Source organism: Ictalurus furcatus, chromosome 23 (genome assembly GCF_023375685.1).
Source record: "Ictalurus furcatus strain D&B chromosome 23, Billie_1.0, whole genome shotgun sequence".
Classification (NCBI taxonomy): domain Eukaryota; kingdom Metazoa; phylum Chordata; class Actinopteri; order Siluriformes; family Ictaluridae; genus Ictalurus; species Ictalurus furcatus.
This window is the reverse complement of record NC_071277.1, coordinates 17,545,541-17,560,309: the sequence shown is the minus strand read 5'-3', so window position 1 is coordinate 17,560,309 and position 14,769 is coordinate 17,545,541. Positions and strand designations below refer to the sequence as shown.

The 14,769-nt window shown below is 38.4% G+C and overlaps 1 protein-coding gene across 1 annotated transcript in view; it reads left to right on the top strand.

Annotated features, from left to right (window-relative positions):
* Positions 1-2,838: 2,838 nt before the first annotated feature.
* iglon5 (IgLON family member 5) overlaps positions 2,839-14,769 on the top strand; it is a 142,209-nt gene continuing 130,278 nt past the window's right edge. Inside the window, exon 1 of the mRNA XM_053612017.1 lies at positions 2,839-3,458. Coding sequence (XP_053467992.1) covers positions 3,404-3,458 — 55 coding nt within the window. The 5' untranslated portion in view covers positions 2,839-3,403. The remainder of the gene's footprint in view (positions 3,459-14,769) is intronic.

The following is a 14,769-nucleotide window of genomic DNA, read 5'->3' as shown; positions in this document are numbered from 1 at the left end:
TGAACAGTTTTACGACGTGTGTAATAAAAGAAAGGCTCAGACCCGGAGCAATGCATAGGCAATACTCAGTGACGCCTTGCTGATTAATTGCTTTTCAATGGGCCGAGCAGTAAATCAAACGTAATTAATGCACATCGTATTCTCCATTGTTCTCTGAAAGCACGTCTCTGAAGTGCTATTAAAACATGGCCGCTTTTATCTACTGAGCTGAGCATCTGCATGAGCATGATACGTGTCATTCAGGCTTTGGCTAATTGACATTCGCTAGCTTTCCCTCGTCTCCTCTGTCGTGTCATCAGTCTGTCCGAAGCAGCAGACGGCTCAGCCCTGCTGGAGCTGCGTCCATCCTCCACCCTGAGCGGCTGACCTTGCAGGGACACGGCAACACAGAGTCCTTTCACTTATGCCTTACATCCTGAATATTTTGAAGAGCGTGCCATGGGGGAGTACTTGGATAAAAGTACAAGGGCATTAGTGGTAGGAAAGGGGAAATCGTCAAAAGTGGGAGCATAAGGCTTCAGTTTGGTATCCTTTAAATGTTATTCGTGAGTGACTGAAGGTGAAAATATTGTGACAAGAGCACTTGATAGATACAGTTCACTGGTGAGTTTTAAAAGCTGGTGAACAGGGAGGGTTGAATCGCACGTGCACATGCCATTCAGTCCTATGCTTTGAAAAAGATAAGGAATTCATCTCAAACAAATAGCCTACAAGATAATCTGCTTGATAATCTCTTCTTAAACTGATTCGGTTTTAACTCAATCCATCTGACAGTCTTGTACATTTCTAAATCAGTTACTTCACTGGCTTGTCATTTTTTTACTCAAATGAAAAGCCATACATTAAATGATAGGTTGTCTTTATTTCCTGTTGTCTCTGTGGGATCTTTTTAAATATTGATTATTTATTTATTTATTTTAAAAAATAAATTGTGTCGTGTATTATAACTAGTTCAATCCTGTTGATCTGCACAATGAAGACTTGAAAGTTCTTTAAAGTCCCCCTGAAGTGCCTTGAAATTCGATGAGTTGACGTAATTTCCACGGAAACAGGAAATCAGGATGGACATATCGGGCGGCTCCTCCCCCTATTTGAATAGCCAGTAGTGTTTAGCATACCTCATAGCCGGGGGCTAAGACGTACTTGACAGTTAGTACCATGGACGCGAGTCTGAGCAATAACGATACATTGGATTCACTTGTGGAGGATTTTCCACCTGTTCACATATTTACGACCCATGCTTGCTGCTCGGATTTCTCTCGCTCAACAACAGCAAGGTGATTCTTATAATGTTGGCGGTGGGACGCTTCAGATTCTAGACAGCAACTGATTGGATAGAAAATCCGATGAGAAGATGAAGTGCAGAATGATGTCATCAAAATTGTTGATCCGGATTGGTGGTAGAGAGAGACTGTAAATTTTTGAATGCGTATATATCTTCTAACTGCGAATTTTGTCATTAATTTGGCACACGCTAGCTCATCGATAACCTTCAGGCTAGCATCCATCCATCCATCCATCCATCTTCTATACTGCTTATCCTTTTCAGGGTCACGGGGAAACCTGGAGCCTATCCCAGGGAGCATCGGGCACAAGGCGGGGTACACCCTGGACAGGGTGCCAATCCATCACAGGGCACAATCACACACACACTCACACACCCATTCATACACTACGGACACTTTGGACATGCCAATCAGCCTTCAGGCTAACATATTCATTGGATTTCATTGGGACTATTTTCCGATAACATCCCGAATCGAAATAAACCAAATTAACCCGTATGCCCTGTTTTATTGTGCTGTATAATTTATTAAATAGTGCCATTTGGGAAAGTTTGTAGTTTGACAAAGAAAGTACTTTGCTTCAAACGTCAGATATTATTAAATATTAGACAGGCAAAATTTGTGCGTGATTTTGATGAAAAATCTGCAACTGAGTGGCAAAACACGCAGAACTTCCGCTAATCAGAATTCTTTGGTTATTATTTCATACTATTTTTATTTGATTGTCACACCATTGCAACAAGTAAGTTTTGGATAGCATGATTTTTTTTAAAATTTACATATCATTTATTTATTTACATTATAGATAGCATTTTTCTGTTTCTTTTCTGATAACAGTATGGAAACCTTGAATATCAGCTGATATATATGTGAGGAGGTATTGATATCAGCTGATATTCAAGCAGATATATATATATATATATATATATATATATATATATATATATATATATATATATATATATATATAAAGCTGCAGGGTTTTATATTCAGTTTAAATTTTATTTACATAGAAAAATCATTTTTACTGCAATTATAATAAATATAATAAAGTATTAATATAATTTTAAAAAAAACAATCCTCATGAAAAAATACAATCAAGTCTTTTTTTTCTGAAATCCAAAAACCAATATTCCTCTATCCAATCCACCACTCAGTACCATCTCTAATTTACAAATGTATTTATTTGTTTATATATTTCTTTTATTGTGATTTGTATGGATTTTCTCCTTCATGCTATTGTTCTTTTCATATTTCTGCTTTCATTTGAACTTAAACGAAACCTGCTATATGTAAAGTGCCTTCTTGTCCTTCTCATTGTTCTTCTTTATCTTCTTTTTCTTAATATATTATGACCTACTATATGCCATGTGTGTGTGTGTGTGTGTGTGTGTGTGTGTGTATTTCCCCTGCACACACTGTCAGGAGGAATACCGCAGTACCTGCACACATTCCCTATAAATCGCTTTAATATTCTGTTCTCGCTCCTTTCTTCACCCCGCCCCTCCCACCCTGTGATTGGCTAGCTCGCCTCCCTTGAGCCCCGCCCCCGCTTAGAACTGGCCGGCCGTTTTCCCTCCTCGAGCTGCCAATCAGAGCTCGTGCGGGCTCCGCTCTTGACTCTGCCTCGCGCTAACTATGCGCGTAGTGTCGCGCTGCTGATCCGCTCGCTCGCGCCGCATTCCGAGAGAGAATCCGGACTGGGAGATACACCAGTGAGAGAGCGAGAGAGAGCGCGCGCTCTGCGATAAGCAACCTTGGTTTTCACTTCATCTGGTCCTCTCATCTGGCGCGTGCGGGGATGCTCTTCGCGTGAGGGATATTTGCGTGCCTGTCGGTCGTTGTTTTCTCTTAAGGGGTCACTTTGGAGCAAGGAAGAGAGGGAAAAGGCACGAAGAGGAGGAGATTTAATATATATATATATATACATTTCTCATCTAAGACATTTTTGGAGCAACTGTAGTAAACAAGAGCAGAGGAAGAGCGCGTGTGGTGCGCTCTGTGCGTTTTCTCTCTCTGTCTTTCAGAAAAACAAACAAACAAACAAACATAAGGACAACCTGCTGAATTGCATCACGGTGCTCGAGGAGCGATACAGCGATTGCAACTCGTAAACATGAGCCGCGCGATCTCAATCTTCACCGTTTTGCTGCTGGCGCTTCTGTCTGAAGGTAAGTCGCAACGGATCGCGTGCTGGAAATACAGAATGTCACGTCTCTCTCTCTCTCTCTCTCTCTCTCTCTCTCTCTCTCTCTCTCTCTCTCTCTGGAGCGCGTCTCGCCTCGCGCTCTGCCTCTGCCTCTGCTCGTGCGCTTCTCCAGTCGCATACTAATGCGCCGCGGCTCGAGCTCCTTCTGTATGCCGAGATTTTTTACATGCTTGAGCACGTTTAACTTTTTCCCCCCCCTCAACATTTCATTAGGATTGTCAAACATGCTGCATGATGCTCGTGCGCAGAAGGATTTCGCCTTATCAGTACAGGCAAAACTTTAAAGTTACTAAGGTAGCGCTTGTGATCCGTCCCACAGAGCCACAAGCCACGCCCACTCTTTATTTATTTATTTATTTATTTATTTATTTATTTATTTATTTGTTTATTACATAAATCACGCCCCTATCTGACAGCAAGGCCAATTGAGCGCCTTTAACATCAACCAGTAACTTTGTTTTTCTTTAGTAATGCATTTTATGTATATTTTTTTGTTTTTTTTTTTTGGTCACAGAACCGTTTCGAAAGTATGCATTAAATTATATAGCGGTTATATAGTGTAGTAATAAACTATATGTATTTGATATGTTTAAATGTCATCGAATGTTTTATCATGCAATGGTTGGAAGGACATATGGATGATCAGCCGAGGCATCCTAGTCCATTGTAATCTCCTTAATGAGCATTAAGGAGTTTAGATTGTGTCTCCAATACTCATCCATACATTTTGTTTCTATGAACCTGGGAAATTACTGGGAACGTTCCCCTTCACAGTAATTATTAGGCGTGAAACATGTTCTGCCATTACAAAGTCTGACTAAATGTAGGCTAGCAGTGGCTCGAGGTTGTGCTATGTAAGTCATTACATTTATTCATTGTTCTTCCAAAACATGTGAAGCCAACCACTGCATCTTTTCCAAACTGCTGCTCAGGGCAGCGTAAGCGCTATCTACCCTCTTCTGCATACACGAGAGAGAGTATGCCATCCCTCGCACATTAACATTTTGTACTGTTCCATAATCTGTCGAAATGTACTAGTGTGTCTGATTGCTCGAGGTTGTGTCATGTGAGTCATTCTTATTCAGCAGAGAAACACCACTCCCACCATCCCCATTTTCTTCCATTTGGTCATTTTGTCAATTCCTACCCACCAGCCAGCTCTGGCAGTCTTCCACATGAATATCCAAACGGAGTAGTCCCAACAGTGGCTCTCTCGCAGTCCCTAAATGTTGGACTCACAACCTTCTGATCACTAGCACACAATCCACCACTGCATCTGATCATAGGAAGGATGTCCTGATGTGGCACTGTAGTCTGTCTAGAGCAGCGGTTCTCAAGAGGCCAGGGGGATACCCAGGGGTTGTTACAGTGCTAGACATCATAATGCACAAGTAATGAAGTCATTACATTCATTATTGAGTTGTTTTAACCCTTTCATGCCTAGTGGGAAAATATAAGAAGTACATCACCACTAAGGGCGTTTAATATAAATCGCTATCCTGATCTCAGTTGCTTTCTGTCTTATTTGCTAATTTCTCATGTCACTGGTGTATAACTTTCTACACAAGATCCAAAATCAAGTAAAACTATATATATATATATATATATATATATATATATATATATATATATATATATATATATATATATATACATACATATGTATATTGTTCCAGACTCAAATGAATGCCTTAATGTTTGACATGCAAGAGTCCTAAACTGTGTACATGTTGTCGAGAATATTGCTAGATTTTGTTAAAAAATTATAATTCTAAAAATTATTTTTGTAATATACATTAGATACTTTAGATTTGAATGTTAATTTTTGTTTATATTGGAAGATAGATAGATAGATCTGATATAAATAAAATATAGGATAGATAGATAGATAGATAGATAGATAGATAGATAGATAGAGAGATAGATCTGATATAAATAAAATATAGGATAGATAGATAGATAGATAGATAGATAGAGAGATAGATCTGATATAAATAAAATATAGGATAGATAGATAGATAGATAGATAGATAGAGAGATAGATCTGATATAAATAAAATATAGGATAGATAGATAGATAGATAGATAGATAGAGAGATAGATCTGATATAAATAAAATATAGGATAGATAGATAGATAGATCTGATGTAAACAAAATATAGGATATATAGATAGATAGATAGATAGAGAGATAGAGAGATAGATCTGATATAAATAAAATATAGGATAGATAGATAGATAGATAGATAGATCTGATATAAATAAAATATATGATAGATAGATAGATAGATAGATAGATAGATAGATAGATAGATAAATCTGATATAAACAAAATATAGGATAGATAGATAGATTACATATCTAGATATATATACGTATACATATTACATATACACATGTATATAGATAGATAGATAGATAGATAGATAGATAGATAGATAGACTATACTGTTTTATTCATATACAGTCATGACATCTTTAGGTCATAAAAAACCTAATAGGTTTAATCCAAGCCTCAATAAAGCTAAAGACAAGTAGCCTATAAATAATGTCAGCTTGGACATTATTGGTCAATTTGTTCTGTCAGCAGACATTTCAGGAATAAGGAGCTCTATGGCTGTAATAACTAGCCAGAATATTACTCTACATGTTTAACATGTTAAATAATGAGCCTTATATTTAAGTAGTTGTATTTCTTCTATTCTTTTTTTTTTTTCCTGCAACAAGTTAGCATACCAAATCACGTCTGCGCACTCTCCTACAAGGCTTTTGTTTTCCGAATGACTTCAGACTGTGCATGCCTATTCACAGTCGACATGAATTTATTTCTGTTGTTTCTGTGAACACAATGAACGTTTTCCTCTGAAATTGTCAGCGATCGCTACTCAAGGTTTAACCGTGCAGCCGGCGAATATCCCATTAAGGATACTAATAAGCGAGCAACGCAAACTTCTGCTGTGTCTCATCATTTTAATCACTCTTGCATTTATTATAATCACATAATGTTCCCATTATTTTATCATTTCCTCTCTAAAATCTTCTCTTTTTTTTTTGGTTAAATTCATGTTTTTGTTGAATCTCATTTTGTTTGGTTTTATACATACTCCTCCTGTCTGTATTACCAAGTTTCCTTTTATTACCATGTCTTTTTATGTTAATGTTGTAAATTATTTTGTGCTGCATACAAATAAAGTTATTATAAAGTTGACTGTATGCTGATTTAATTGAATGTCAATGTGTAAAAAAATTGGATTTGGATAAACAAAGCAACACTTAATTACAAGCGTTCCTGTTAGGGCAGGCTTAATGTGAGCATTGTAAACATGGGATTTTGGTGTTGTGTTTATTGGAAATGTGTAAGGTTATATTAGGACAAATGGGTTTTTTTTCCTTCAGATTGTACTGAAACCTACAGAGCCTCTTAGGTGCCATGGTGGTTATTTTTTTAAATAAGGTGTGGCCACAAATGACTATACAATTACTCTAGATCTATTTGTCGGGTACGAACTGCTTAACTTGTGGCAAGTATTGCATTTTACAATGAGTGGCATACAGAGAAATCAGCTTGACCATTGTGACTACAGGAACCTAAGATTGGAAATGATTGATAGTATAACCAGTCATGTGGTATTGAGTATTGCTCTGATACCGTGTTCTTTTACTGAGCAGTATCAGTAGGCATGGTCATTGTCAAAATGCACAAAAAAAGTTATTTATGAGCATGGAGCAGTGAAGCGAGCATGCGGAGGAAATGTCACAGGTGAGAGCACTTCAGTTCTTCGGGCATGGAGACATGTGTGCTTCCAGGGTCTACACTTTGCTCACGAGCCAAGGTACAATTCATGACAGTGCCATGACATCTTAAACGTAAAACTCAGCATGAGGACTTCATTATTAGCAGCACATGGCAGCAACCAGTGCTTCAGTAAATGCTGGCTAGGCAAATTCTCTTAAGCGAATTCTCAAATAGAAGAAAATGTTCCAAAAACAGTTTACTGGAGGCCACGTTTTAAGTATGATGCCAATATCCACAAGATACCAAAGATACCAAATGATCTCAGGCCTCAATATATTTCATTACCTTGATAATTATCTCCTTGACTTGATACATGTGAACCTGTGGCCTCAATATATTATCTCATCACCTCAGTATATTATCTTGTGGCCTCAATATGCTGAATTATAGCTTAATATATCATTTTATGGCCTCAAAATATTATCCTGTGCCATTAATATATATTATCCTGTGGCCTAATTAATTAATTAAGTAATTTGTGGTCCAATATACTAACTTGTTGCTTCAAGGAATTAACTCAACATATTATCTTGTGTCCTCAATTTATTATCTCATCACTTATATATATTCTCATTGCCTCTATATATTGTTTTGAATAATCGTGAATATCCGAATATCTGTGGCCTCAATATCTTATCTCATCACTTCAATATATTATCTCATTCCCTCAGTATATTATCGCATTGCCTCAATATCTTATCTCATTGCCTCAATATATTATCTCATCACCTCAATATATTATTTAATTGCCTCAATATAATATCATGTGTTATCAATATACTATCTTGTCACCTCAGTATATTATCTCATGGCCTTAATATATTAACTCAATATATTATCTTGTGGCCTCAATATATTATCTCATTACATCAACATAGTATCTTGAGGCAAAACTATATTACTCAATTGCCTCAATAGATTATCTTATGGCTCTCACCACTATATATTATCTCATTGCCTCTATATATTATCTCACCACCTCTTTATATGATCTCATCACCTCTTTATATTATCTCATTGCCTCTATATATTATCTCACCACCTCTTTATATGATCTCATCACCTCTTTATATTATCTCATTGCCTCTTTATATTATCTCACCACCTCTTTATATTATCTCATCACCTCTATATATTATCTCATCACCTCTACATATTATCTCATCACCTCTATATATTATTTCATTGCCTCTATATATTATCGCATCACCTGCATATTATTTAATATCTCGTGGCTTCAATATATCAACTTACAGATTCAACATATCATCTTGTGCCATCCATTATCCTGTGGCCTTTACAGTAAATCAAATTGCTATTTGGCCAAGGTTTTGTCATGAGGCATTACATTTCTTCATTTCTTGATTCTCACTCAGCAGACAAATGCTTTATTCCAAGGCGACATCCAATTGAATCCAGAATCCAATCCAAACTATTTTCTTCAGAGTCCCAGCAGTGTCTGTCAGGCAGTCCTTAGAGTTGAACTCACAACCTTCTGGTCACTAGCACACATGCCACCACTGCTTCTAATCTTCTTTTCTCTCTTCTCATCTTTAAACCCAGAAATATTTACACACACAGACCAGTTCCAAGTTCCAGCTGTTCTCTTATACTTTATCAGAGTAATGAAAATGTTGAACAGCTGCAAAAGGAGGTCACACTGGATAAACATTCCAGCAAGTACTATTCACCATTAAAAAAAAAAAAATGTTTCTAATTTTTTTCTTATGTTTTAAGGAAATTGCAGTAGAAGAATGGGGGGAAAGTGTCATCCAAACACAGTTCATCTACAATGACCTCTGACCACCCACAAGAAAACAGGCTCTGGGGCAGAGTACACAGTAAAACAGAAATCAACACAGTTGAGTTAGAGAGCGAGAGACAGGAAGCACTTAGCAGATTGAGCTTCCTGTCTTGTTTGGAATGCATATGTTGGTGAGACGTTATACATATATATGTATATATATTACAATGAATGCTCATTATAATAGGAAACGACAGCTCTCCTGTCCAAATGACAGCATTGTTGGTTGTTCTGCAGCACTTTCTCATCTGTTTACTTCCACACAGATTCATTAAAAGAATATTCCGGCTTTGTTCCAACGAAATTTCACCAAATCTGTAATTTATTGACACAGAAATCTAAGTGCAGTTGTGATTAATTTGCTGACACAAGCTTAAAACTGCAATCCTTTTACCCAAACAGTGGGTGTTTATACTGTTATTGCTCTAATACCAAAGTACTTTGCCAATGATTAAAATTTTATATGAATTAAAGAACAAACCGTAATACTTTTTAATCCGATTATACTTACGGGCAATGTTGTGGAACATCTACAGAACAAATTAGTTCCTGTTACTGCTCGTGTTATAGCAGCTATAAACAGTTGTTCTGTCGCCAGCCCTTCGTGTTATCCACAAAGTGAAAGACTTTAGTGTGTCGGAAAACTTCAAGCAAAACCTTTACCTTTGACTACCTCGGAAACGCACTAACACTGGAGACTCCTTCCTTCCTTCCTTCCATTTTTAAGTTTATTTGGAGCGTCTGGCCTACAAGTCCTTGTGTCAGCTGTTAGCACATGAACGAAAATGTCATTCGAACAAAAACGCCTTGATATTTAAACTTTGCAGCTGGGATTACTATCAGAGCTGCTGTTGACCAATCAGAATTGAGAATACCGCAGTGTTGTGGATTTACAGTTTAAGTACTGAAGAACTGCCCTTAGGCTTACACAATACGTGAGTTTTGATTGAATGAGTCTTGTTAGTACAAGGAAAGATGAGTTATAAGAAGTAATCACACACACACACACACAGACACACACTACAGAGCCACAGGATAATGATTGAATAAAAAAATCCTTGAGTATATATATAATCAGGTAAAAGAAAAATCAGCTTGCTTTAGAATTGCATAGTCTAGCAACCACACAAGGAATTCATACAAGGCATTCTGATTCACATGTATTACAATGGCACCACAGACTGCCTCGAGGTACAGCCAGTCATTACTCAAACCTGTGGATTCCCCATGACATGTCTGATCCGATGTTAATGATGGTTTCATCTAAGCCGCTCGCCTGACTGATGCAGCATCTGTACTCCAGGTAGAAAAACAGAAAGGAAAAAACTATAAAGGGAATTTAAGGTAGAAAACATTCAGAGGTGAGTGTTATGGCTTGGCAGTATGGCAATATGATACTGATACCTTTAGTGGCCTGTGTTGACATGCTGGTAAAATTATAGCAACATTATATATCATGTATTGTGATATGGCTTATACCACAGCGCTGATGAATTCTTGAATCAGGAGGCGATGATGCGTTCGGTGTTGATAGAACAGCTGACAGTAGTTCCAGCTGTAATACAACTCACAGGTCCATATACTGTGTATATAGTGACAATGCTTCTATTTTACAACAACTGTCATTAGAAATTATATTACTGACATCAAACTGAGTGAAAAGTAGAATCTTTGAAATATTTATATGAATTTCAGAGTGTCCTAGCATTTGAACACATTCGTCTTTTGTCCAAAGCAGTTAATATGGGCAATATCACACATTGGCTTTCATTTAAATAGGGACCTAGAAATAGTGCAGAATATGGAATATAAATTTTTCAATATATTGTTTGAAATATTTCACAATTTGAAAACCTTGAGTATTTCCAATTTCGAAATGAAAATGTGTATTTTATATATATATATATATATATATATATATATATATATATATATATATATATATATATATTCATGTGCACATTCAAATTTCAATAATACTGTCAATTATTATGTATAGTTACAGTCTATAGTTACAAATACCATGGAAGGACTCTCCAGTGTCAGTGGTTTGAAATGACCAGTAGGTCCACCATAACATTTCCACCAATTCTTCAAGCCAAGCGAGTTTGAGATTTCCAATTCCTCTGTAACATGACAAGCTGCATCTTATCTTAATGAGATAAAGCCTGTATATATCTGCTAAAACAAATGCACAAGTGATAAAAAGGAGCATTAAATGCAACTATAAATGATTCAAAAGTGCAACAAATCATTCATTAATAAATTAAAAACTGTTGGCAGATTGCTGTGGTATAAGAAGAGTAAAACACTTTGGGATGTGATGTTATTAGACAGCATGGCCTATCATGTGAGATTCCTTCCATACACCTTGCTGCCTAGAACTCATAAAAGAACCATAAGGATGCAGTGACGCAATGCACTAATGGAGTCTGTAAATGTAACCACAAAAAAAAAAAGAACCATTCTCTTTTTTTTTTGTCAGGGAAAGGATGATCAGAAACTGAGGGTTGTGTAATGTAATTTCTGTGTTGTTTGAGAGGTGAACCTTGCAGATATTGATTTGAGGTCTCTTACCACTCCAGCACTCCTACAGCTGTAAGATCCCCTTACATATTTTTGGTCAGTGTTACTATTTTCACCTGGCTGTTCTGTCCATAGATAACACTAAGGTGCCATTAAGGAACCTAATGATAATGTGCTTTTATTGTATTTATGTCATATACCACTGACTCCAGCACCTGAGAACCACCAACTCTTAAATATAGAACGTTTAGAAGGGCTTCAGCGGAACCGATCGCTAATTTGTATAGTTGGGATGAAGAGACAAAATGGACCTCCAAAGATATTGTACATGAAATTGTACTATTTAAAAGGAACATCCAAATACATTCAATAATTCAAACCGAGGGAAAGTCTGCAAAGTCTCTCGCTCTTGCTTCTCCCTCACCTTTTAGTCACAGCACTCCCATCAGGACGGTTGTAATAATAAAGAATTTTGCATGAAGGACGATCCAAGCTCCTCTGCAACCTTGTCAGACATTACAGACTCAATGTTGTTATACTCTCCTGGGAAGGCTTCCCGAAACGAACGGTGGGGTACCAATACTTTTGAAACCATTTCCGCAAAGGGTGCCTATACTTCAGGAAGCAGATTTCTTCTTCTCTCTATTTATTTGAACGCATGTCAAAAACACTCTTCAGAACCCTTTTTAGATTGCTGGTGGGATTGTCACTTGGTGCTCCACCAATAACATGGCTTCTTTTTATGACATATGGAAAATACAAGTGGGGTCGGTGCATGTAGAACATCTTAGCCAGCTTGGCATCTCAAGTGGAAACTGGAATGGTAAATTTGGCTGGCGGATAAAGAGCAATGGAAGGATGAAGGGATGAAGGGATGGAGGGATGGCGTATGTTGCCAACCCTAACAGATGCCGCCTCGTTTAAACCCACAACCCCTCCCTTCGACTGTCAAATCCACACCGTCTGAACTGCGTCATGTTCCAGACCTGGCTTCCGCATGCTCTTTATCTTCCATCCGTTGTATCTGGAGTGTGTCGTTGCTTCTCAGCTTTGCCGTTTTGGACTGCGAGTCAGCTTGAAAATCCAAGGCAGGAGGCAGAGGATGGTGCTTGGCACCCTTTCCGATGCAGAGTGCAGTGCCCGGGCAGAATGCCTGGAGATCTGCACGCACTCCTTGCACCTGTTGGACTGAGCACCAACAGATTGCGTTGTTTTCAGACCTGGGTTATAATATGAGGTGCTGTTTTGGCAAGCGAACAATGCATAATGAATGCACATCTTCATCCTAAACAGTCAGAAAGGAAAATCTTGAGGGAGCGTTCACATATACGGTGTTTAGTTCATTTAAATGGAACCCTGGTGTGTTCTCCCTCTCAGCGTGGTTCTTTAGGCAGGTGAGAATGCAGCAATGCTCGGGTGCGGACCAAAACAACTTCTGTCCGTCTGCTTCCAAGTGAACTCTGCAGCGATTCAACTGCAGCGATTATTAGACTCTGAATTGAATCAATTGAATCAACTTGAGCCAAAGGTCAGAACTGCAGGAATGCGATTCTGGATGTTTGGACAGTGAAAATAAACACTGTATTAATAAGTAATTATTTATATAATCATCGAATCACTTACTTAGCTCCAGTTCCGGCTTCGATTCGCATGCGTCGGACATGAGTACAGCTAAAAAGTCTCATTCACCGACAAACATCGATTATCTAGTCATTTATTTAGCACCAGCTCTGTAGTCTTCATGCTTGGGTGATTTTTGTTAACTCATCTGACTCACTTTGATTAGAGAACGGACTAATAGTCACGTGACAGGGAATCTCCACCCGCAACCTTGATTCTACTGCTTTTAGCGGTGACCTTGAGGTCACGGACATTTCGCCTCGGAGATATCCCTCAGCGCATACATATCTCACTTTCACATCTCGTTATATCCCGACCACTCGCTTTGCAATTAGATCCCGGACAATAAGCGAAGATCATGGTGCAACGATTATTCATTACTGTAATTACAGTCATTATAAGTCTTCGGTGATTAGAAAAAAAACGGGAACGGAATTTGGGTCGCCGGTGGCGTGGGACGAGTTCGCCCGCCGTCTTTAATTACTGTAATACTACCCGCTTCCTCCTCCGTTCTCCCGTTTGTTCGGTACATGAATATGCGCCTGAGCTAAAGGACCTGCTGCGGATAAAAGTGAAAAAGACATCCATGTATTATTTAGTAGAGCATCGAGTGATCGTTTAGGTGGTCACAGAGTGAGGAAGAAATGAGCGATGGGAGGGGGAGGAGAGGAAGGCGCATGCACGGAAATGTATTTACACGCGCTCACACGCCTCTCATCTCATACTCACCATGAGGTATATTCTCATGCATGCAGAGAAATCTAGAACATGCCCACCATTGCGCTCAGTCTCGTTTTGGCGCTGGCAGAAAGATGAATTTAAAACATTCCGCTGGCGAAGGGGGCTCGTGCGAGTCAATAAAAGAGCTGAGGGCACCCAGCACCGGGAGAGAACATCTATATATTTACCAGGCGCCGCAGCCACACTGCAAATAGCCTCCATTGATCTCGTATCAATAGTTAATCTCATATAGGGAGGACGTAATAAGTCATGGACCTAGGGAAAAATTCTTGCTCTATAAGGTTGTACCGAGACACCGGATTGAGCTGTTGAAGGAGAATAGTTTTGCTCAGGGGGTTGTGTATTTGTGTGTGTGTGTGTGTGTTATCGTGTGTGCGTACTAGCATACAAATAGAGTGCTGCAGATTGAAGTGTGCTCTTTGCACGAACAAGGGACCACTGGTCTTTTTTTTTTTTGCTTTGTTATAGAGGACAAGGTGCTCAGCTGCAAATCAATGCGAAAGGCTTAGGTGCTAACACCAGCTATACCCTACCAGCGGCCTTGTGTGTGCTTGTATGCGTGTGTGTGTGTGTGTGTGTGTGTGTCTGCCTGGTCCCTGCTGTTTGACGCAGTACTGGCTGAAGAAAGGCATGTTCTGTAGTCATTTTTAACGCTGAGTTATTACACGTGCACAGATCCCACAGGTAGCCTATACTTCAAAAATGGGCAGGTTCATAGCGCCATGAATAATGAGCTCATTAGCAGAGGAAAATGTCACGAGCATAATTTCAGGTTAGATTTTATAT